The sequence below is a fragment of the Sphaeramia orbicularis genome, chromosome 8, assembly GCF_902148855.1.
Source record: "Sphaeramia orbicularis chromosome 8, fSphaOr1.1, whole genome shotgun sequence".
NCBI classification, from domain to species: Eukaryota; Metazoa; Chordata; class Actinopteri; order Kurtiformes; family Apogonidae; genus Sphaeramia; species Sphaeramia orbicularis.
Genome location: NC_043964.1, coordinates 48,229,742 through 48,255,096, shown reverse-complemented (window position 1 = coordinate 48,255,096; position 25,355 = coordinate 48,229,742). Strand labels below are relative to the sequence as shown.

Here is a 25,355-nt window from a genome sequence, read left to right as displayed (position 1 = left end):
GAAACTCAAACATCCAGTCTTTGTAATTTCAGAAACGGCCATTGTCTGAATGTAATGAGTAATTGGGTCTGTATCTGTGTGTTGCTTTATTGAGCATGTATAACTTTGCAGATCATTAGGTAGAGAAGTGACTTCCTCAAAAGATGACAATGCATTTCATTCAGATTTAGGAACAGGTGTAGGAAGGTATAGATCATAAATAATGAATTACACACAATCATCAGTAGGATCTTTTGTCTTTGTCCTTTTTGCCTCAGCCTGCAGTGCTTTTCTACACGATCTCCGCTGTGAATTGTCTTCATGGTTCGTGTTGCACTGAAGGTTTTTTTGGACAACACAACATAGACACACCTCTCTGTGCTGGGGGCCCCTATCCCCCGTCTGTCTGGTCTGGTCTAAAGTGCTCTGACCCCTGACCTTTGACCCATCCTAGGAGCAAAGCCTTTCTCTTCTCTTCCATCTCCTCTCCTCTCCTCCACCTCGCCGCCTTGAGGACCACACTCTTTTCATTCCCTTGGCTTCTTTTCATTCTTCTGCTCTTTCTCCTTGTTCTTTTGTTCTTGCTTGAGGCTGGAGTTGAGCACAGATTTAAGGCTTTTACAGCTGAGGGAACCTCAACAACTCTGGGTTTTACATTCGACTTCAGATATTTTCAGGCTTCACTGACAAAGGGCTTCCATCTTTGGACAACTACCATGAGCGATAATGAGGACTGGACTCCAGATTTCCTCTTTAAGTTCACTAGTTAAAAGTTATTTCAAATCAAAAATGAAATGGTATATGCTACCATGTCAAACAGATGTTTGTCCTTTTCAGATACACAGTTTAATTTTTCATTTGTGGCTGCAATGATTGATTACTTAAGTTGATGGTGAATGATGTTGGTGTGTTTCCCAAAGCTTAGTGTGACATCTTCAACCCAATGATTTTTACCCTTGGCCCTCGCCGCAGGGTATTGTCATCAGTTCATCGTCTGTCCATCCATCCATCTGTCTGTATGTGCAAAAACTTTGGCCTGGACTGAAGGCCGAAGATTTTAAAGTGCAGGCATGTTATGTTCATTTTATTGGTTAGGCTAAACAGTAATTAAACAGGACATATTCAGAATTAAGCAACTTGAATGTGTTTGTCTTTTATGAAGAAGACTACTCAAACCAGTTTTCATTTGTGAGTCAATTTTCAATGATTCTTTGCAACTAATTGATTAATTGATGCAGCTCTAATTTAATTTTATGTTTATTCAGCAATGACCTCCGTTTGTCAGGTGAAGGTGAGCTAATTAGACACTGCCATCATATAATCTCAAATCAAACATGTTAAATATTAAAAAAAGATAATGGATGAATTAACAGAGGGTAACCAACTGGTAAGACTGTTTTGTTGTCGCCTTGCCTGCCCATCAATCTTCTTTGCCCGCCCATTTCTAACCGGTTGCCATGGTTTCAACCAATTAGAATGGCTGTGGGTTGGCATGCAGCAACAGTGGGGGTCAAACGAGTTCACTGATGGTGGCTTGGTGGGGGTTGGGATGTGTGGATGCACTGGGGTGGACTGGAGTGATGGTTTGGAGTGGTATGAAGAGGATAATGGAGAGTTGATATGTTGATAAGGTGGAAAGGCATTTGCATCTGGGGGTAGGGAATGCATAGGGGGTTTGGTTTGGATGGTGGATATTATGCATGTGGAGGTGCAGAAGAGGCTTGTTTTTCATTGTGTTTTGAGGACGTGGGGGTGGAGGGGTGGAGTTGACCATATCACCAACGGTCCTAGCACTGATCGAGGATCAAAGGGCTTTTCCTTTTTTTTTGAAGGGGGGTGTCAGGTATTTTAGATGAACAAAAGACTATTAATCTCTTCATTGGAGCCTCCTGGAGGCTTGTTTGGGGTTTTCCATGGGAGGTGGAGATAGTTGGGGGTTGGTTATTGGTTGTTGTTGCCATTGGTGCTCAGTTGGGTGGGATACATAGTTAGATGTGTAAAGAAAAACATTCCAGTTCCACTTTTTGGGAGACCTGGTTTTCCAAAATGGTCTTTAATGAGGTCCAAGGCAGAATAGATTGCTGCTCTTCAATGCATGCAGTTATAATGAGGAGGTTAGGGATCAAACAACTGCCACTTGTGTATTTAAATAGTTAATTTTAAGGTTTGGTCTATAGAAAGTCAGATTCTTGAACTGATTAGTTGCAAGTCTGTTCCTAATAATGGTTTAACAGCAGCACATACTTTAATGGAGTGTGATTTTTATATTGGACTTGAACTGTAATGGGATTTTTTTTTAGCTTGATAAGTGTAGGACAGCACAGGTTAATGCTACAAAGTTTGTTAGTCTGCATGATTTCTTTAAAACTCCATATCCTGTCTTTTCCTTGCAAGATGAGCCATAAAGAAAATGCAAAAGACTTAGACTTAAGACTAATCTTTCAGCACCCACCCTTCCTCTTGACTCATGACTGAACAATCCTCAAGTTCACTAGAACTGAGACCCAAGCATGAGGACTGTAATGACATACATAATCAAACTTAGTAACTGACAGAATCTGGTAAAAATACAGACCCAAAATCCATCCTTGACTTTTTTCGTTTCTAATTCCTGGTCCATTCTTCCACAGCTGGATATAGTCCCAGTATTTGCTGATTTAGTATATTCAGCACATTTCACCAACAGCTGTAGCCATAGCATACACTAACTACAATAGCATGATTTAGAACCAAGATGACAGGAAAGCATAGACATAAAATACACGTGTATGCCAGTTTGACTGGGATAGAAGATGAGGGGAAATATTAGATGCAAAAACCTGTTGGCAACGATGCAGTCCACCCACAAAAAGGTTTTGGTGGTCACCTTGGAATCCGTTCATCAGCCAAGAACAAGACGTTTTTAGCAGTTTTTCTCTGTGAACCGGTGCAGAGAGATAGCGGTACAGATGGTCCAGGGATATGAGGACCTGATGGACGCATCATGATGATACAAGACATATCTGCCTGAAAAAGACGCTCAAGTCCACACCCTGCTTTGCCACACTACTTCCATCTGTGAGTAGTTGTAGACGTAAAAAAGGTTTGTTCCTACAAAAAAATGTTTGGAAGTTCAGAATTGTGACAGTTGAGCAAACACTTGAGTAACTGAAGTGGGTGAGCTAAACCTACATCAGTAGCACATTGTGAATGTAGCACCAGTGCCTACCTTTCTTAAATGTTGACATCTGAAGAAGTACATTTCTGGGTTGGAAACCCTGTCAAATATGCTGTAAGTAGAGAAGAATTTGCCTAAATGGATACTTTACCATTCAGTTTCTAGTTTACTTTTGTATCAAATGTCCACATTGAAAGTTGATACTTCAGTTGCTCAGAGGCATGAGGCCAGTTTTGGGATAAAACTGCCTCTTAGACTGTGGCCTATAGAAATTATGGGATGTAGTATTTTCTGACAGAAATCAGTTTTGTCTTGAAGAAATCAACATGGCTGCACTGGTTGGTTTTATTCTTGAGGTACTGTTCAACATAGTATGAGTTAATGTAACAGTGTTTTTCCTTTAAAGTTAAGGGTTCCATGAAAACAGTTTATTCTCTTCATATCATTCTTTCTGTCTGCTCCTTAGAAGATTAAACCAAAAAAAATGTCATTGACTGTCACTAAATGCCTCAAACTTGTGATGTCCAACCTTCTGTTGCTTTAGTTGATCAGTTACATATATCCAGATGTCAAATAGCAGATTGTGTGAATGGTGTAAACCAGGAAAAATGCTTTTGGCTCATGTTTAGAGCTGATGGATTGAGCGGCAGTTTTTTTTTTTTTTTTAATGTTTCCATCAAAAGAAGTTACTTAAAACAGACTGTTCTTGTTTGTCTGTTCATCTGTTTGTCTCCCAAGACATGTTCTGGCATTTGCGCTTGTTCAGTCATCCACTTCCTTCCACTTTCTTTCACTTGTACTTCTCCCCAAACCCTCAGGAGTAAATATCTTACACCTGTAAACAGTATCTGGTCTGAACAAACACACACTATATTTTCTGTGCAAACTCTACTGATTTGGATGCTTTTGAGTCCAAAGTGTTTTTTGCATGACCTAATTGTATTCGAATTGAAAGGCTACATGAATATTTACCAGCCTCATCTGTTTCTTGACTCTTGTATCCCATTTTGGCCCCACGGCCAACCCTGGCCAAAGGGGTATTGTAATTGTTTTGTCATTTGTCTGTCTGTGTGTCCATTCTAGTCAAGGGGTATTAGTGCGCAGCACAACATGTTTTCTTCTGTTGGCACAACTTGCTAAAATGATTTCCTCTCCTTTTTGTCTCGGCAGGACCAGGAAACTGCAGATCAGAAACATTCCACCTCACCTGCAGTGGGAGGTTAGTCCTTATTTCCTCTCTCATTTTTCTTATGGTAATCATTTACACACACTTACTGTTTGACACACTTTACGCTGCTAACAACCACATTTCTACCACCAACAGAGGTTGTGTTTGTATATTGTTTATTTTCATTGTCAATTCATCTGTGAGTTATTTTCTCATGATCCCAAGATGATGTCCTGAAATGTCTTTCCTGGTCCACAACTCACTGGAGAAGTAAAGAAAGATGAAAATACTAACATTCTGCAGGTGGAGTTAAGAAAGCCGGTGCAAATACCAAAATTATCAGTGATTAGTGTACTGGTGTATGTGTGTGTGCATGAATGGGAGAATGTGAGGCTTTGTAAAGCACTTTGGGCACCATGAAGGTGTAGAAAATGCGCTATATAAGTGCAGTCCATTTACCATTTAATAGATGGCAACTAATTGATGAATTGATCAGTCATTGCAGACTTTAACAGGCTGAGCTGCAGTTCAACTACAGATGTTTACTTTTGTTTATTAGTTTATTATGTTGTGGACAGTCCCAATTAATTAACTGTATCAATAACATTAAATAGGGCAGCGTCAGCCAACATATCCTGATGTAATCCCCAGCCTGATGACAATAAGCACCCTAAAAAACAATGTATTACGGCACATTAATTATAAAGAGAGACTTAAGACAGCTAAGAGACAAGATAAATCAATAAAGATAAGAGAGAACAGTAAAATAAGAGAGAACAGTGAAAGTGGGTTAATAGTAGGGCTGTGCAATTAATTGAAATTCAATTACGATTTCGATTATTACACGCAACGATTACAAAAATTATGTAATCGAGAAAAAAATATTATTAATTTTGAGTTGTTTAATTCACGCGCACGCAAGCTACCATGAGCTGCTCCGCCCCGCCCCCTCTAAGCTACAGCTGCCAGCTAGCCGGCAGGTCCACCCCAAGAGGAAAGTTGTACCTAGCGGTCTGGAAAAATAGCAGGAGAATCACAGCAGAAGTGCTTGGTAAACAAAAAAGGCAAGTCAAATTCAATTGTATGGAATCACTTTGGGTTTGATGAAGAGCAAAAACCCATTACATGCAAAAAGTGTTTTGTAGTTGTGTCCGCACCGACCGGTAACACAGCAAACCTTTTTAACCATCTAAAGTTTAACCACCGCCACCTTTATCATAATCTTATGAAAAACTAAAACACATAAAAAAAACTCTGTTTACAACTTCGTCCGCAATGCAATCTTCAGTCTCCGAATCTCTTTACGCTGCAACTCCCGTATTAACCTAACTGAAACCTCACGGCACGTCGCTGAATTTACTATGTTTCATACTACACTGAACATACTTGAATTTATAATTTGCACTTTACGTGAGTTTTTTTTTTTTTTTTTATTGCTCCAGTTCTATGGCAAGTCTAGAGCAGTTTAATTCCAGTGCACTATTTGTTTACAAACGGAAACATACTTGAATTTACAGTATACTTATTTGCATTCAAAGATTTTTTTGTTTCGTACAAAAGTGAACATACTTTGTTTTAATGGTTAAAAGCTTTATTTATATTTAAAGAGTATATCTTACATTGTTTTGCAAGAAAAAAATAAACAACTTTAAGGTTAACAAATAATCGTTTTTAATAATTGTGATTTCAATTATTGCTAAAATAATCGTGATTTTTTTTTTCTGTAATCGAGCAGCGCTAGTTAATAGGTCATCAATTTGACCAGCAAATAATGGACAAAAGTAAAATTTATTTAGATGTTCCTTCAGGTTCTCCTTGTGACTGCGTGGGTTCTCTTCCTTCTCTTCCTCCCACCATCCAAAGACATGTGCTGATAGTTTAATTGTTTAATCTAAATTGCCCATAGGTGTGAATGTGAGAGTGATTGTTTGTCTTTAGCCTATATGTCAGCCCTGTGATGAACTGGCGACATGTCGCCCCGCCTTTGTCCATAAGTGACAGAGGGATAGGCTCCTGTGACCCTAGTGAGGATGAAGTGGGTTCAGAAAATGCATGAATGAATAAATGTTCCTTCAGATTAAAAAGCAATTTTTGGACACCTGCACGACTCTGAAATAAATCCTTGAATTAAGTGTACAAATAGGCCTTCCTGTCCTTGCAGTGTGGACAGGTAGGCTGCACTCTGAGCATAGACTACTATGGGCCAACTATGAAATGAATTTGGGCTTTGCTTAAGGAGGTTATGGGAAGTCACTGATGCCTTTTGACTAGATAATGAATCTGTTCATCATTCAACGGGTTACTCGGGGGGGGGGGGGGGGGGGGGGCGTTTTAGCTTTAGAGTTACATGAACCATGTTTAAACTGATGTAGCTGAGGCCGTGTTTTAGCCATAGTAAGTGAAAACATTCCTGTTCTATATAAATGAAGTCCATTACGTGTTTTTTGACCTGATAATTCTCCTGCTGTAATCCTAACTTCGTGGTTTTCAATATGTGGTATGATGTGGCTGTTCAGCCTGTCTCGAGTGGATCCCTTTAGCTTTGTCCAAAACACATGAGGAATATTTTGACTAGGGCTGTAACTAAGGGCTATTTCAATAGTAGTTAGATTATGAACTGCAAAAAATGGGTGTTATTTCTATTTTTTGCAGCAATAAAATACATTTTCTTTCCTTTAACAAGAACATTTGGTACACAACATGTAGAATGCATACCATTTAGAATGCATAACAAAGATCGTTAAACAGATATTCAATTTAATATTCAACAGATATTGCAGTAGCAATAAATTAAACATTTTTCCTTAAACAAAAGTGCATTTTGTGCAAATTACACAAATTATATTTAACATTTGTTAAACAAACCATTTTCTGGTCTAAGACTGGCAAGATGCCATTGAATGAAGTGATGACATCACTAACGACCGGTCAACTACTAAATTAGTAGTCAACTAATTTTGCCATTGACAAGTTGTTTTAGCCCTAATATAGGAAATGAAAAGTTTTTTTGATCCTGCCACTACCGCTGTAGAAGGCTTAAAGCCTATTTGACATTGTCTAGCTGTAAAAATGTGGAGCACATTTCCAGAATAAAAATATTTGTAACATTTCATTAACCATGGTGTGTATCATAGGCACACATTTTGGACTGTCAATACGCTCAATTTGCTTTTGGTCGTAGTTTGTCTGTTTCTAGGTTAACCTGCTCAGTTTTGTGTTTTGGGAATTGTGCCCCCCATAAAAATAATGAAAGTGTCAACTATTTTTCTTTATTGTATTTGAATAATTTCAGAAATGCACCATACATTGCATTATTGTAGTGGGAGTACAACGTTTAAGTACCATATGATCATAAACAGGTGATTGTAGAGTAATCATCTTATGATAAATCAGACTTGGTCAAATATGCTTGTTTTGGAGCTCCAGGCTGATTTTTTGTTCTCTTTTAGGTGAAAATGGTTATTGCATAGTTTGTCATAGAACGATGTGCAAATGTTTTGGCTTTTCTAAATGAGACTGAAGTTCACCTTCTGACTCCTATAGATGTTTAGATTTAAGCAATAAAAGCAGTTTCATTTGGACTAGGAAAATTTAAGTATTTTAATAGTTTCATTGGCTTTTAAATAAATCACAAAAACAAAATATCAGAGAATAGTCATTAAAATGAGCAAAATGAGGAAAATGAATTAAAGATTTGCAAAATGAGGAGAAAAATCAACCAAATGAACAAAAGTGAATAAATAATGCACAAAATCAACAAAAACGATAAAGGAAAAACATGGAAGGTAATCAACAAAATTAAGAAACTAAACAAAATGCGAAAAAATAAATGAGATAATGAACAAAATGAAGAGAATAATGAAGGAAATGAAAAAAAAAGTGTATACACACACACACACACACACACACATATATATATATATATATATATATATATATATGTATATGTGTATATATATATGTATATGTGTATATATATATGTATATGTGTGTGTGTGTGTATATATATATATATATATATATATATATATATATGTATATGTATATATGTGTATATATATATGTATATATATTTATATTTAAATTGGGAATATAATCATCAAAATGAGCCAAAAAGCTAGTATATACATGTAATAGCAATTTATTATATACAGTGAACACATCAGATAAAGGTTATATGGTTTCAATTAATCTTATTAAAGTATATACGATTTGAGGAAGATCATTTATAAAAAAATTGTGTGTTTAGAGGTGATGTAAATCTGTCATATTTGATATTATTCTCATACCCTCAGGTCAGGACAGTGGTTTTATATCTGTGTGTGTGTGCGTGTGCACGTTTGTAAATGGTGTTTGATTTTGTGCCAGATCTTCCATCTCTTTTCCTGCATCTCTGTGTTGACCTGATTCTGCAGTCGGCGTCCACACGGGGGCGACGTCTCTCCGCTAAACTGATTGAAATGTTTCAGTTACATGCTTTTAACCCTTGGTGAACATGAGCCCAGGCTCAGAACCAGCAGATGGAGGAAGATTAATATTTGTCAGACAGAAGCGCAGTGACAGGAAACATCAAATGTAATAATTAAAATCTGCATAATAGAGACTTTAAAGAAATATTGGAGTATTAGTGTAGATGTTGCACCTGTACATGAGGGTGGAATTCCAGTCTGTAGGTTTTGTGGCTTGTGGATGGTGTCTTTCTACTCCCACAGAGTTCTCAAGTGCAAGTACAGATGCATCATAGGAAAATAGACAAAAGTAGTACCAATTCAGCTTATTTAGTGTGGAAAAATGAAGAAGTACAAGTAATGTACGGCAACTGTACTGTAGATGAACCTCCGAAACTAGCTGAATCTCAGCTATGATGTGAACATTACAACACAGTCTATTAAAAAGAAATAACATTACCTGGAGTCACTTTTCAGTGTCAGCAAAATTAAACGAAAAGAAACATCAAGTCACCTTTTCTCCATGGTCCAGTTTTTTTTTTACAATTTTATCCTGTCGTACTCATTTGTATTGAAATACCTTTGTCATTCATGTTACAAACGTCTTGTATTTTGTACTCGTTAATTAGACTTTTTTATGTTCTTGATGTTAATAAGGTATACATTGATGTCAAATAAGATAAGATATACTTTATTGATCCCGCAAAGAGGATATTTAAATGTACAGTAGCACAAGAAAATATGTATCAAATATAACCGAATAATAAAGAGATAAAAATTTGTAAAAGTGACTAAAAATGACAAAAAATAGTAATTATAATAAATAAAGTTACAAGTGTGTAGTAAGATGAGTGAATAGTTCTGCTCAAATGGAGTAAAAACAAGAAAAGCACTTGGAGAGTGCAGACCTCTGCCAAGACAGACAGCCCCCCCCCCCCCCCCCCCCCGATCACCACCAAAATGTAATCATTTCTTCCTTGTGCCAGTATCAACATTTCCTGAAAATTTCCTGAAAATCTGTCCATAACTTTTTGAGTTATCTTGCTAACAAACAAACATGCACGCAAACACACAAAGCAAAGTGATCACAATACCTCCTGGTGGAGGTAATAAAGCCTGTGACAAAGTAAAGACCAGAAAAGTACAGATATTTGTGTAAAATTGTAACAAGTAAAAGTAAAACATTTTCAGAAAGTACCAACGTACATACCTATGAAAACTTTAATGCAAATACCCTTGTTTCTATCCACCTGAAATGTGGGTTTTATGAGGCCTTTTATTGTGTCAGTATTAAAAGACAAATTCCGATATCTCCTGAAGGGATGAAGGGTTGCTAACAAGCTTTAGTGTTGTTTTAAAACCAAGAATAGCCTGTTTTATGTATCACGCAAATGAAGGAGCTGCTATATCTGAGTAATTTAGACTTAAACAGACTTTATTGTCATTTGGAATACAACAAGTGTACACAGAATCAAATTGTGTCAGACTTGTTTGGCACAGAATTAGAAATGTGTGTTCTAAAATATCACAATCAGAATACTTTATTAATCAGAGGGGTAAATTGTTGTTTGTTACAGTTGCTCCATGCAGAAATGATCAATACTATCTGAAAAAATAAATATATATATATACACTCCTGATCAAAATTTTAATACTAATTAAAAAATTGCAAGAATCCTCATTTTGCACTTTTGGATCTTTAAAAAGGTTCTAAGTAGAGTTTCAAAATGCAAAAAGAAGAAATTAGAGTGAGACAAAAAAAAAAAATTTGAGTAAGCAATTTATTGAGAACAACAATTAAACTGAAATAGGCCAATCAAAAGTTTAAGACCATAGCTCAACCTGCACAACCTGAAGCTCCATTGTTCCATTGAAGGAAAAAGCACCCCAGATCATGGTGGTGCCCCCTCTACTGTGCCGCGTAGAAAACATCTCCAGTGTGTTCTCCTTGTCATGCCAGCAACATTGGAAGCCATCAGGACCATCAAGGTTAAATTTTTTCTCATCAGGGGATAAAACTTTCTGCCACCTTTCAATGTGCCATGTTTGGTGCTCTCTTGCAAAGCCCAAATTAGCAATTTTATAGCGTTGAAGGAGACGAGGCCTTTGAAGCCTTTTTTTTTTTTTTAATTCTTAAAGCCCCCCTCTCTTGCAGATGCAGTCTCATGTTTTTTTGGGGCTGCAGTCAGCACCAGTAACATCCTTAATTTGGGTCGAGGATTGTCCTATGTCTTGACGGACAGCCAATCGGATCCTCTGGCTCAAAGCTGGTGAAATTTTTTTGGGTCTACCACTTGAATTTTTTGTTCCATAACCCTCAGGATCTTTTAAAAAAATTCAAAATGACTGTCTTACTGCGTCCAATCTCAGCAGCGATGGCGTGTTGCCAGAGGCCTTGCTTATGCAGCTCAACAATCCCACCACGTTCAGAAAGAGAAGGCTTTTTTGCCTTTGCCATTAGGAGGTCATGACAGTGTGAATACCTGACAGAAAATGACATTAAATCCACATTTTTGCACAGATTTTGGCTTTTAAAGGTTGTGGTCTTAAACTTTTGGCTGATGAACAGCCTATTTCAGTTTAACTGTTTTCAATAAATTGCTTACTCAATTTTTTTTGTCTCCCTCCCATTTCTTATTTTTGCATTTTGAAACTCTACTTAGAACCTTTTTAAGATCCAACAGTGCAAAATGAGGACTCTTGCAATTCTTTAACTGGACTTAAAATTTTGATTGTGTGTGTGTGTGTGTCTATTAAAGCATTGTATTACACACGATTCGAAGAGTAGGCCAGTTGGTGGAATTAAATAGTCTAATGGCCAATAATTTCTATAAATAAATACTGAATATATAATACACTATGGTATTATATAATACTGTACTAAACTATTAAATAAATACTGAATATATAAATAAATGAATGAAAATATATTGAAATTAACAGCAGCAAAAAATGCGTGTGCAGCTCCATTGTAAAACTCATCTGAGGGCCAACACTAATAAGCTGCAACATCCAACAGTGTAAAGGCCCAGACTTCCCTCGATCGTCACCTCTGTCCATTTCAAGTGAATCTGGTTTTCGTGCTCTTTGAGATTGATGTGGATCTTTGGCCAGGTTTTGTATCTTTTACTTCCTGGCTGTGTGTTTTTTTCACCACTGTGACATTTCAGCCCTGTCCTCTCTGTGTCCTCCAGGTTCTGGATGGTCTGTTGGCCCAGTGTGGAACCGTAGAGAACTGTGAGCAAGGTAAGACCTCTGAGTGCACCCGAACCCAACAAGTCCGTCCAGCCTCAGTTCAGCTTTCCTCCTGTGACTTATCCCATCTGTGTCCCAGATTTGCAAGCTAATAAGTCCAGTGCAGGGATAATAAAAGGATGTGGAGCTACTGTGGTCAGGACTGGGAGCCAGTCTCATGATCTGCTGTAGACGTCCCAAAGAAGGACAACTACTCTAATTTAGATAATGCAGCTGTCCTCCCATTGATGCCTCTGACGTGATGACCATCTGTGGTGGTTTTCTGGGCAGCTTAAAGCCAATCTTGTGGAAAACATTTTGGGGGTTCCTCAAGTTTCCTGGAAATGTTTGAATCCGATAGATGGGTTAAACTGACAATTTGATTATAGACTGTTTTCTTATTGAACATTTTACAACTTTCATTTCTAAGGATACTAAAATACAGCAGTGCAAGAAATTGGAGTAGGACTAGTATTGAAGGATACAAAGCTTGAGGCCAAATACATGTGGTTTGGAACAAATGAAGGGCCAACTGGTGTTACTACTCCTAGCTATGCATTTGTGTAAAATAAACACTAAACTTTGCCCCAAATTCAAAATAAATACATTGCCATGAAGAGCATTTCTTTGCAAAACAAGATAACTTGCTAACATAAGCCCCTGGTGTAACCCCAACTGTCAGTCCCAGCTTTTGTGCCTCTTGATGTTCTCTCCTACTGATTTATAACATGTCTTGTAACCGTTCATCTTCGTCTGGACCATATACCGCGGGTTAGATGTCTGGACATTTGGAGTTATCTTTTGTTATTTCATGAATTTACTTTGTGTATTGATCAGAGACACCCCAGTTTGTCAATATGTTGGCCTCATTTGCGACTGAATGCTCAGGTTTTCTTTGCCAATGCCAGCGCAGCCCAAGGATGTTGTTTTGACACATTAATAACCCAGATCCCATATATCTAATCTGTCTGTTGTCTCTGTTTCTACCAAAGTGAACACAGACAGTGAGACGGCAGTGGTTAATGTCACGTATGCAACCCGGGAGCATGCCAGACAGTAAGTTCCTCACATCGCCTTTTGCATGTAACATCCTCATTTTTATTTGATTAATACTATCATGCTGAAATGAGCTACACATAGTTTTATGTATTGAATTATGGCTAAATTAAGGCACAGGTTTTTATAAACTTCTCATTGTAGCCTCTCATTAGGACCCACTGTCAAAATAAATAAGTATAAAAAAATTTTACTTGAGAATTATTTGTCCAAGTCTGTCACATGGCTTTAAATGCCGTGATTGTGCATGATGTGTGTGCCATCTAGTGTCCATTTCTAGAAACTACACCATTAATGTCAAATGGTTGAGAGTTTGATCTCCTTTCCTGATTGATCATCCAAACGACCTTTTCCTTTATCTGTCTGTTTCCCAAATAAAAAACACATAGTCATTATCTTTATTCCTACTATTGTTATTGTACAAACTGTGATACAAGATAAAAAAAATGGTTAATGTGAAACTGATTTAAAGGTTTGCAACATCAAGTAAAAGGAGTGAAATAAATAAGATAGACCAATATGAAATATATATCTGTAAAATAAATGTTCTTTTACATCTATAATAGTAATGGTAATAATAGATTAGATTTATATAGTGCTTTTCTATGAACGCGCACTCAAAGCGCATACAGTGGATCCATTCACTCACACTGTGGTGGTGGTAAACTACATATGTAACCACAGCTGCCCTGGGGCAGGCTGATGGAAGCATGGCTGCCAATTCGTACCTACGGCCCCTCCGACCACCACCAAACATTGATGCGCATTCATACACCAGTGTGAGTAGCACATCTTGCCTAAGGACACAACAGCACATGACTAGGACAGAGCGGGATTCAAACCGCCAACCCTTCGGTTATTGGATGACCCACTCTACCTCCTGAGCCATGGCCGCCCCAACATCCGATGTCAGTTAATATCTGATGGTAGGAGTTGGCGTTTATTTCAGGCCCTTATCAGAAAATCTCATTGAATGCACACTGAAATTAAGAAAGACAAATAATACTGAATAAAAAGTGTTGAGATGTACATGACAAATAAAAATAAGCAGCTTTGTCAACAAAAACAAAACTTTCCAGTTACTATTGAGACTATGTTCATGATTGTGAACTGAAATACACACATGTAAAAACTTGACTTTCTAAATGGTGATTGTGAGTCCTTTCACTTCAAATTTTTGAAGGAAAATCTTCAAACAGCTGAAGGTGAAATGTGACATGTTGCTGTAAATGCCCCCCCCAGAGCCATACAGAAGCTGAATGGATACCAGTTTGAGAACAACGCTCTTCGAGTCTCCTACATCCCAGACGACACCTCTGAGCTGGATGGGGGACAGCGGGGGCCTGATAACGGCCGTCGCCCCGGGTACGGCCCCCGAGGCGGACCCCGTGGAGGGTCCCCGAGCTCTGGAATGCCCTCCAAACCTCAGCACCCTGACATTCCTTTGAGGCTGCTGGTCCCCACACAGTATGTTGGCGCCATCATTGGCAAAGAGGGCGCCACCATCCGAAACATCACCAAGCAGACGCAGAGCAAGTGAGTGTGGTGTCAGTCATCCACCATTGAGCCATTTCATACAACGTAAATGTTTTATTGTCACCTCAAAGAAGGCAAAAAGACACATGCAGAGCTGGGCTAAACCACAAAAGACAAACACATATATAGAGCTACCAGCTCTTATCAAAAAATGGGCCATGAATCTCCAACCTCATACAGTGCTGTGAAGTTTGAATTTTCCGTAATAACTTCCCAGTTGGATGATTAGATAAGATAAGTCATGATAAGATATGATATGATACAATGCAGAAAGACCGGCAGAAACATTTATTAGTAAAACAGGAAATATAAAAGAGAATCTGCTATTTAAATGACTTCTTCTGTACATACAGTCGCAGAAAAAATTATTAGACCATCAAAAGTCGTCAAAAACAATAGTTATGTAATCAAGTATTAACTCCTGTGTGTATCATGTGACTAAAACAGACAGATAAAAAAACACAGAATGCCTAAAAGCACTGTTTTTGGCAGTGCAGTGCCATAGCTATTGATGTAAGAACTTAAGTGATTTTGGTTATTATCAAGAAAACATGGAAAATGGCTAGATATCAGCTCTTAAATTAAACTCTTAATAGCTATTTTTGTTGTTATCTTTATATTTGTCCAAACAAATGTACCTTTAGTTGTACCAGGCATTAAAATGTAGAAGAAATTGAAGAAAACAAGGGTGGTCTAATAATTGTTTCCATGACTGTACATACATATTTATACATTTACAATATATTGCACATTATGATTGATAAAGCAAACTAAAAAATAAATGTTTTTCTTTATTTATAACTGCATTTCCACTGATGGTATTAGCTAAATTTGACCTTAGTCTACACAGTCTTTTTATGGTTCTATCAGATACTATCTGGTCCTCCTTTTACCACTGCTTTTACTGAATCTCAAATAAGCCAATAAGATACTAAGAGGTGACATGAAAACATTTTCCTGAATGTAATGGCTGAAGCTGTACAGTTGCACTGAAGATGCCACAGTGTGTGTGTTTGGTTTTTACTGCTGAGGGGGTATTTGGTAATTACATACTGAGAGGGGGTTCTATACCAACAGTAGGCATGCAGTGCACTGGTATCAAATTGATACCACCCGGAAATTTGCACTGCTACTACAATCTGGGATATTTACAGCTGCAATTGTTGTAGATTTTCATTGATATGCATTGTCCCTAATAAATAAATAAATAAATTCAAAGTCAGTTGATGATATCAGCTTAAATGTTCTGTATCTGACCTGTTGTTGATCCAATGTGGCTATTTAACCTGGTTTAAAATTCAGCTGAGATTTTGGCTGACATTGGGTTGAATATAGTGACATATTATGTCTGAGTATTTTAATGCTCCATGTCAAATAGCCAGGATGGGGGCTCAAAAATTCAGTTCACACTTAGTTTCTCACAAAACTTGCATGAGTTTTCTGTGAGCTGAAAGAGAGCTTAGAGCTGAAACAGTTTATCGATTTATCGAATCGATTAAAAAATTATTTGATTATGATTTTCTTTGATTACGCAGCTTCACTTCCTTAATTTTGCTACAGCTAAACATTGGTTCCACTGTTGTTTTTCATACTGACGTGTATTGTGACGCACATGATGCCAGGATCAACACAAAGATGTATGTTCCATCTTAAGTTGTTCGTAAGTTAGTAAGTTGGATACAAATGTGTTGAAGACTGCAGTGCACATGTTATTTGTAGATGTCATTTGATGTGTTTGTTGTTTATATCTGTAGATAATTTTATATATACTTTTATCCTATTGCTTCTGTTATTTCTGTGTAGATATTTTTATATATCCTTTTACTTTTACACTTTTTGTGGTTGTTGTTTCAGCTGGTTCTGGAATAAAGGACAAGTTGTTTGTCATTTTCAGACATGCCTGGTTCACATTTTTACAATTTTTTTTCACCTTTTCAAATAATTGTTTAATTGAACCAAAGAAAATATCGATAGATTAATCAGTTACAAAAATAATCGATAGGTGCAACTCTAGTTTTCATCACAGTGTCAAAAGCTTAACACAGAACTGCTCTGTTTACCGAGTGATGTTGATCATTGTCTTTTTTGTTTTTCATCCCAGGATCGATGTTCACCGTAAGGAAAATGCAGGAGCTGCTGAGAAGCCAATCAGCATCCACTCTACTCAGGAGGGCTGCTCCGCCGCCTGCCGCATGATCCTGGATATTATGCATCAGGAGGCCAAAGACACCAAGACGTAGGTTCCGACTTTGTCCATGTGGCCTGTCTGTCTGGAAAAACTGTGGCTCATGTGATTCCTCTACATGACTGTGTTTATTTTCATGTTTGCAGCGCTGATGAGGTTCCACTTAAAATTCTGGCTCATAACAACTTTGTTGGACGCCTTATTGGTAAAGAGGGACGCAACCTGAAGAAAGTTGAGCAGGACACAGGCACCAAAATTACCATTTCCTCGTAAGACACACAGATGTACACACACTTAAATAATTGTGAAGAGCGCATGGTAGTTGTTTTGTTCTGGTAATTTGTAGAATGTTTTCATCTTGTAGGAGAAAGATGGAGAAAATGTGTCAAGTCTTCATAAATAAGTTTCAGTTTGTGCTTCTAATTATGTCTCTGTATTGTTTTCAGTCTTCAGGACCTGACACTGTACAACCCAGAGAGAACCATCACAGTTAAAGGCTCCATCGAAGCGTGCTGTAATGCTGAGGTGGAGATCACGAAAAAGGTCCGGGAGGCCTATGAGAATGACATCGCTGCTATGAACGTGAGTCTACACATTCTTTCATTAAGACACAACCCCCAAAATGTCACCTCTATGTCACTTTATACTTAAAAAAAACAGTCAGCCTTCATGGCCTCTAACCTTTGGTGTCCTCCTCCACAGCAACAGACCCACCTGATCCCTGGACTAAACCTGGGGGCTCTGGGGCTCTTTCCCTCCTCATCCAACATGCCACCGCCTCCACCCGGGAATGCCGTCGCTGGTGCTCCTTATGGATGTTTTGGGGTAAGGATACTGATACTACAGTTGCACTGTAAATCAGTAAGGACAATTCATACACTTTTAATATAGAATGGATAAGGTTCTAATGATTGTTTTTATAATTAGTTCAGGGATTAAAGTTCTCCGTCACCACGACGGATTTCCGTCAAATGGAAAAATTGAGGGGGGAAAAAAGTCATTTTGAAGTAACTTCCCCACGTGTTTCGCGGAGTCCAGTCAGCACCGCGATCCTGTCCTGGGTCTGCTGTCCTTGGTCCGCAGGTGTTTAACACAGGCACGCCACACACAGGGGGCTGATAGGTTTAACAGTGATGATAATAACATAACTTCTTTATTTTTATGTCGGGAGGACAGATTGATGACTATTTATCTTTGGAAGGAAACGCTGCTCATTCTGTGCCTCAGAAACACATGGACAAGTTCAGCTTTACCAAAGTTCAGCCTCTAGACGCTAACTTTAGTTTAGTGCTAACGAGTAGCTTTCATTATGAAAGAACCACAGCGAAAAGGGAAGAAGACAGAACTGGACCTTCATGTTTGGGTTCATAGCTTATCTCCTCTTGCCGGTATATGACTAGTGTGTGTGTGTTTGTGTGTATGTGCCCTTTCCGTGCATGCGGCTGTGCGCGCCGCGGCCTTAAACTCCATCTCAAACTGTGCGAATCAGTCGTACAGTCAGGCTCACGATTCATGCTCTCACACTGCACGGACCGACGCTCATATGTGACCTGACTACTCACACTGTAGGACCATACATCACAGGACGCACCACACGTTCGAGTGTTGTATCCGGAAATACAACGTTAAAATGCCAAGGAATCCGTAAAAGTGCATAGACGATTGTGTATTGGTGTGAGCCACGAAATGGTAGTGCTAAACAAAAACCAACGAGCTGCTTTGGCAATATGTGCCATTATCTGTGAAGAATCAAAAAAGAAGAAAAGACAACGATGTGTTTGGTGCAGGAATTGGTTGTCCAGACGTGGACAGTATGGGCTGTCAATCCTACAGCAGGAACTAGAGGTAAACTGCAACAGCTAAACTGCACTAGGACAATAGCCAGCTACTGTTAGCTTGTACGCTACTGTACGCATCTGTATTCGCACATGCACAGTGTGAGAATTTGAGGCACATTGGTTCATGGCACTGCTTTGACAGTACGATACACTCACGAGGAGCGAGCAGGATTTCAAACAGCTCCGTTTTCCTTGCGAACACACGATTGCTGGTCGTGAGGTGGTCGTGAGGTGCTAATCGCTTCTCTTTACCCCATGTACACTGCACGACGTACGACACACGATTAGAGGCACATCTGGCCCGATCCCAGAAAGAGTCGCACGAATGAGAAATCGTCTCTGAACTCGCACAGTGTAACGCCGCCTTTATGTGGTTACGCGCCCGACTGCATAAGTGCTTTATTTTGACCCGTTTAGCATCTTATTTCTATCTGTGTGGTACAGTACGAAGATAAAATTGAATGAATGAGTAACACCCTTGGTATTTGCAAAGCCACTGTATTTTAAATACCCTCAGAGAGTATCTGTAACGGAATATAATTTCTGTTTTAGTTGACGTAATTTCTTCCAATCAAAAGAGAACATGATATTGGTGGGAGGGGGTTGTGGATGCAGATTTGACGACGTACAGATTATTTTGGCTAGCATATACGACATCATGGACACATTTGTAGAGGAAGGTGCTGAAGTGGTAACTATTGAGAGATGCGTGAAAAATAGATGTAAAAATAGATCCGGAATGACCAAGCTTGAAACTTTTGGTTTCAGTGCCAAAAAGCAGAAAAAATAAAAGATTAGTTGGTTAGGGTTACATTTACACAGACATTTTCCCCAAAATTCATGTGCTGTTGGAGTTGGAGTTATGTTTATGAGTTTCTAAATTGTTAAATAAAAAGTTTTTCACTCATTTTTTGCAGTAAGGTTTTCTTCCAGCTATTATTTTCACTTGCTTCAAAGGTTTTCATACCCTTTAAAGTTAACCAGAGAGCACCAAAATTGACCTGAAGCTTTAAAAATTTTCTGGGGGAGGACCCCCAGACCCCCCACCAATACCACTCATGACATTTTTTCTATCCATCTTACTAATCTTCTACACCTGTACACTCTCCCATTCAGTGTGTTTTACAGTATTGCCAAATTTGACTATATAAACTTGTACGCCATAGTAGTATTGTATTGCATCATTTTTAATAGTGGCCAATGATTTTGACCAGAAAATTTTCAGTCAGATGAAAAGTTTTTGCTTTAATCCCTGAATTAGTTGGAAGGCACTACGAGAACTTCAGGGATAATCTACACTGTATCCTAAAATAAAGAAGGAAGCAAACAAAATAACCAATGAAACATTTGTAGCATTTAAAGGTTTGGACCTGCTCTCATGCAAGCTGCCACTTTAGACTTTCCATTTAGTTTTTTAATTTTATTTAACCTTTATTTACTTAGGTTAGTCCCATTGAGATGGGGGAGACCTGGCCATTACAGCAGTGATGCAGTCACATCATTACAGTTTCCAATAAAAACATCTGCAAACACACGCAAAACTCATACAACCAATGGAAACATTTTCAGACCAACAGCGTTGATTCCAGAGATTTCAGGTCAATTGAATCAGTGTTTGCAGATGGAGCTCAGACTGAAGCATGTTCCAGGCATCAGGAGCTGAAAACCTTAATTATTTTTGTCCTAATTCAGTACTTATCTTTGGAACAAACAGTTTCAAAGTGTCCATTGAGCAGAGATTATAACTTCCATGATTCTAGGTTAACAGTGAACATAAATAAGAAGGAAGTCTCCCCAAAATTGCTTTGTAAATTTAAATATGCCAGTGACTGAGGCGATGAGCAGTTTACTTTACTGTGGAAACACAGGAATCAGTGAGAGAAGCACAGTTATAATGAATATCAGAGCGCTGTGAAAAATGTATTCCAACAGATGCATTCATATAAAGTATGTCTCCATTGTCCAATACAGGTAAAAAAAAACTTGAATCCACCAAACATTTAGGAACCTTCTCCAGTAAAAGAGACTGTGACCATACCCTGTAAAAGTCTGGAGGGAGATTTAAGTTCAGCCACAATATGCAAGCAGAATGTGCTAAAACACTGTAATTGTTCTTGGCCTCATTGTTCATGTCATGGGTGTATTTTTTCTTTTAAAGGAATTCTGACCCGGTTTCAGTATATTATTCACAACTAATACTGAGTTTAAGTAGTGAATGTGTTGCTTTGTGTGTTCAGGCTCCAGAACAGGAGACGGTCCATGTATACATCCCAGCACAGGCAGTAGGCGCCATCATCGGAAAGAAGGGCCAGCACATCAAACAGCTGAGCCGCTTTGCTGGGGCCTCTATCAAGGTTTGGAAACCATAAGAATCTGCATTGACTCCTGACAACAAAAGTACATCCATGAAAATTAGTAGTGTCTGCTTTTATGATGATCCTGTCCTTGTCTTTCCTGCAGATCGCCCCGGCTGATACGCCAGATGCTAAATTTAGAAAGGTGATCGTTACAGGACCCCCTGAGGCTCAGTTTAAGGTAAAGGCATACAAAACATTGTCATTTTATTAAATAACCGAAACTCCTCACATTTATCCAGTGCTACTTCTGGTCTCTGATTTCATGCCTTTATCTCACTCCTATAGGCTCAGGGCAGAATTTATGGCAAACTGAAGGAAGAGAACTTCTTTGGGCCAAAGGAGGAAGTCAAACTGGAAACTCACATTAAGATGGCCGCCGCCGCTGCAGGAAGGGTCATTGGCAAAGGGGGGAAGACGGTAGGCTTCTGAACCTTTTCACTCCAGTGTCTGTGTTTTGGAGAGTGTTGTTTGCCCCAGTTTTTCACTGTCGTGTGACTTACACCCCCTCAGGGTCTTCGTCCAAACTCAGCCTGCCAGCTGTGACGTTAACACTGCCTTGTAAAATAACTACGATTGTGCCCTGCAGGTGAATGAGCTGCAGAATCTGACAGCAGCTGAGGTGGTGGTCCCCAGGGAACAGACCCCTGATGAAAACGACCAGGTCATTGTCAAGATCAATGGACACTTCTATGCCAGTCAGGTATGTGATTCAACCAGGTGTGCTTGTACACTGGAGATTCTTAGTACTGGTGTATCCCACTTCTGTAGAGTCAACAATACAAAGGAAAAACAAAACACTATGGGCCTGATTTGCTAAAGGTTTGCGCGTGTAAAAATGTGTGCAAACTTGACTGTGCACACAAAAACACGTTGAAGCTGATCTACTAACAGGATGCACCGAGGGTTGTGTCTCTCAAATGGGCAAAATAGCTCACGCAACCCATTTAGCATGTTTACCTTGATGAATATGCAATATGGGCATTTCTGCCGAAATGCGCAAAATTATGGGGAGGAGTAGCTGCAAATATTTATTTAGTGCACGCAATGTGATTTACCAAACCTGAAACTGATTGCGATGGCTAATTTTGCATCTATATTTAACACGTCTGAAAGGCAGGTTTTAACTGGCTCAGCTTCGCGCAAAACTGGCTGGATTTGTTATGGCGAGCATGTGGCATAGGCACAACCAAAGGCAACGCAGAGAAACAATTTCTTCTGCTCACATCAAAATTTTTGGAATGGTGGAAGAAAAAAATAAACAAAAATTGAGACATATGCCTCTCCACTTTACGGGCCTGCCCCCCACGCCCGGTTCCACCAGTGGCACATCACCATTAGGCCAGGACCCGACTTCTGAGAGGCGTCTGTCTGTCTCCCTCTCTCTCTCTCTCTCTCTTGCAGGGGAGATGAACAGGATGGGTTCTTGCGCTGCGCACACACACACACACACACACACACACATACACAAACAGCACTGTCCATGGTGTTGTGATTGGACTCCTGAACTAGCTATATAAGCACTGATGCGGAGGGTTTTCTATCGTGCCCACAGATTTAAAAGTTTTCATTCACCATACAGACTGACATACAGAGAGAAGCTTTTTATTTCAATAATAACACATTTCACCACTGATAAACAACAACAGAGAAATACCTATCCACCCCTCAGTGTGGAAAAAGAGCAACTTCATATTCATGAGTACTGGTGTATCCCAGAACAGTTTTTATTACAGCATAGCTCACTGTCTCCATGACGACAACCAGTCGTGCATGCAAAATCCACATTTAAATAGGGCAGTCTCCAAGACTTCGAGCCTGTTGTCATTTGCGTAGACAATCGTAGTGGATCACCCGTTGCACGCAAATCAGAAGCATGCACATTTTTTAGCGCGAGCAAGCACATTTGTGTCCGTTATTTGCGATCTTAGTATATATCAAGTCCTATGGAGGTTTTCACATCTTTAGGGTCTTAGTAGTGAGTCTAGTACATCTATTATACCACATAATTTTTTAAAGTACAACTTAACCTTTATTCCCTCCTTGGGAATTTTTATACATTTTTCTCAACTTTTTTAATTTGGTGATCATTTTGGCTGTGGCATAACATTTGGAAGAACTTTTCTTTTTATTTATTTATTTTTATACACTGTTGATGCATTTTGCACCCTTTTGTGGCAAAAATGTACATGCACAAAAAAACTGCTATAAAATCGTCATACATCAGTATTTTTTGGCTTTTTTTCTCCATAAACCTCTTAAACAACTTCAGCCCTTTAATTGCCAGTTTAATTATTTGAATAATGAATAATAATGAATAATTTATTGTAAAAAAACACAAAAAATGAAATATTGTCCATATAATAAATAAATAAAATCTTCCTACCATATGTTGTATGGAAAATTTTACATTTCTGTGATCAATGTATCATTATTCAAATAAACTGTTATTTAAAGGGTTAAAATCTTGATATTATGAAAAAAGGTAAACGACGTGCATATCCAAAATAGGAGGTGTGCAGGATCCCAAAAAATTTAACCATGAAAAAATAAAGGAAGGTCCGCACAACCTGTGAGCTCCCAAACCATTTATTCAGCGACATTTCGGGCCAAGGCCCTACATCACACTGATGAAGGGCCTTGGCCCAAAATGTGGGCCGAAACATCGCTGAATAAATGGTTTGGGAGCTCACAGGTTGTGCGGATCTTCCTTTATTTTAAAATCTTGATATTATCAAGATTGAATATTTGGTAGTTTTGAGAAAGGCTGAACTTTTTTAAGTGATTTACAAAAAAAAAAACCCATATTGATGTATGATTATTTTACAGTATTTTTTTTGTTCATATACATTTTTGCCACAAAGGTGTCCAGAGGGGAGTAAATTTGAGGTGGGCATAAAGGTTAAATTATGATTATTTTTATGGACTGTTCCTATAACTTTATTCAAATAGGCTAGGATTACAGGCAGCTGACTCTGGTTCCAAATGAAGGCATAACTTTCTAATATTTCTCTCTGGAACTGATATGGTCATAGCCTTTACAAAACATTCTTGTAGTGTACCTCAAGGACTGGTTCTGAGCCATCTGTATGTCCTCTGTTAAATTGGCCTTTTATTTAATTATATGACAATACTAAATTGTACATGTTTGTATATATCAATCTTACTTGACGTGTAGGTTTCTTATAGTTAGATTGTTTGTTGGCTTTTAATGTTATCTTGTAAAATGCTTCGGTTGCTTAGAGCAGTGGTTCCTAACCTTTTTTGAACGAAGCCCCACTAATGACATCATGAGACTGCCACCCCCCATCCCTCATGTTCAACTGGGGAGGGCTTACACATGGTCTTAATGCAGATACCGCCCCTGTAATAGTCCAACCACTGGCATTTTGACATGGGGGGAATCTGCTGCATCTCCTTACTAGTAATAGCCAGTGAGTCTGTGATTTTTCATCATTTTTCCCCCCCCCTCCTACCGTGTTCTCGTGCCCCTTCGGGAGAGTGTCTGCACCCCCCCTCAATGCAGAGAATGCCTTGTGTCCCTCCTGGATTCTCTGGTGGGGCGTGCCCCCCAGGTTAGGAACCACTGGCTGAGAGGCAGCTCAACAGCCTGTTGGGGATTATTAACCACTTTGGTAAATATGTTTGACGAGTTGCATATGCAAATACTCAACAGGCATCAAGGGACACAAGTAGGGCTTCAGTTCCCATCCCTGAATAATAACAATAATGTAGTTATAACTTTTCTTTTTAACTAGTTGGTAACTGAGTATTAACTGTTTGTCTCTTGATTCTATGTGTAACAGATGTGTCCCTTGAAAAACTGTAAGTCATTGTTGTGTCTCCTGTGTTGTCCAGTTGGCTCAGAGGAAGATCCGGGACATTCTGACCCAAGTCAAACAGCCACAGAAAGGCGGGATGAGCATGGGCCCCAGCCCCAACCCCCAGGGGTTCTCTGAAATGGGCAGCCCAACACAGGGACTGGCTCAGGACCACCAGCCACGCAGGAAGTGAGGGTCTTCACACCATGGTGATTCGCCGTGGGGCAGCCCACCCGCCTGACTGACAGACAGACAAACACATGCATGGACGGATAGACAGACAGACACAGGAGAGCGACACACGGACCCAGCAATAGACAGGGAGCGTTATAAAGAGGGAGGGAGGACGCCCAATAGTCAGAGAAAGATAGGAGTTTGGAGAGAAAAAGATGATAAATAATATCAAAAGATGAAATGAATAAAAAAAGAGGATTAAGAAAAAAGAAACTTGAGAACAGAGACCAGATGCCAGGCCAGAAGAGAGACTGATTGAGGATGGGGGGATGAAGGAAAGAAGGAAAGGAGACAGGGATGGATGGCAGGTGTTCTTCTAGTGTGCCTTTTACTCTTCCTCTGTTG

General features: G+C 39.0%; 1 protein-coding gene across 1 annotated transcript in view; it reads left to right on the top strand.

Annotated features, from left to right (window-relative positions):
• igf2bp1 (insulin-like growth factor 2 mRNA binding protein 1) overlaps window positions 1–24,969 on the top strand; it is a 78,086-nt gene extending 53,117 nt beyond the window's left edge. The window contains exons 3-15 of the mRNA XM_030140102.1: window positions 4,307–4,355; window positions 11,947–11,998; window positions 12,979–13,042; window positions 14,285–14,578; window positions 16,680–16,814; window positions 16,910–17,032; window positions 17,210–17,345; window positions 17,466–17,588; window positions 20,839–20,955; window positions 21,062–21,136; window positions 21,244–21,375; window positions 21,545–21,658; window positions 24,814–24,969. Of these exons, the coding sequence (XP_029995962.1) occupies window positions 4,307–4,355; window positions 11,947–11,998; window positions 12,979–13,042; window positions 14,285–14,578; window positions 16,680–16,814; window positions 16,910–17,032; window positions 17,210–17,345; window positions 17,466–17,588; window positions 20,839–20,955; window positions 21,062–21,136; window positions 21,244–21,375; window positions 21,545–21,658; window positions 24,814–24,969 (1,570 nt within the window). The remainder of the gene's footprint in view (window positions 1–4,306; window positions 4,356–11,946; window positions 11,999–12,978; window positions 13,043–14,284; window positions 14,579–16,679; window positions 16,815–16,909; window positions 17,033–17,209; window positions 17,346–17,465; window positions 17,589–20,838; window positions 20,956–21,061; window positions 21,137–21,243; window positions 21,376–21,544; window positions 21,659–24,813) is intronic.
• Window positions 24,970–25,355: the final 386 nt, after the last annotated feature.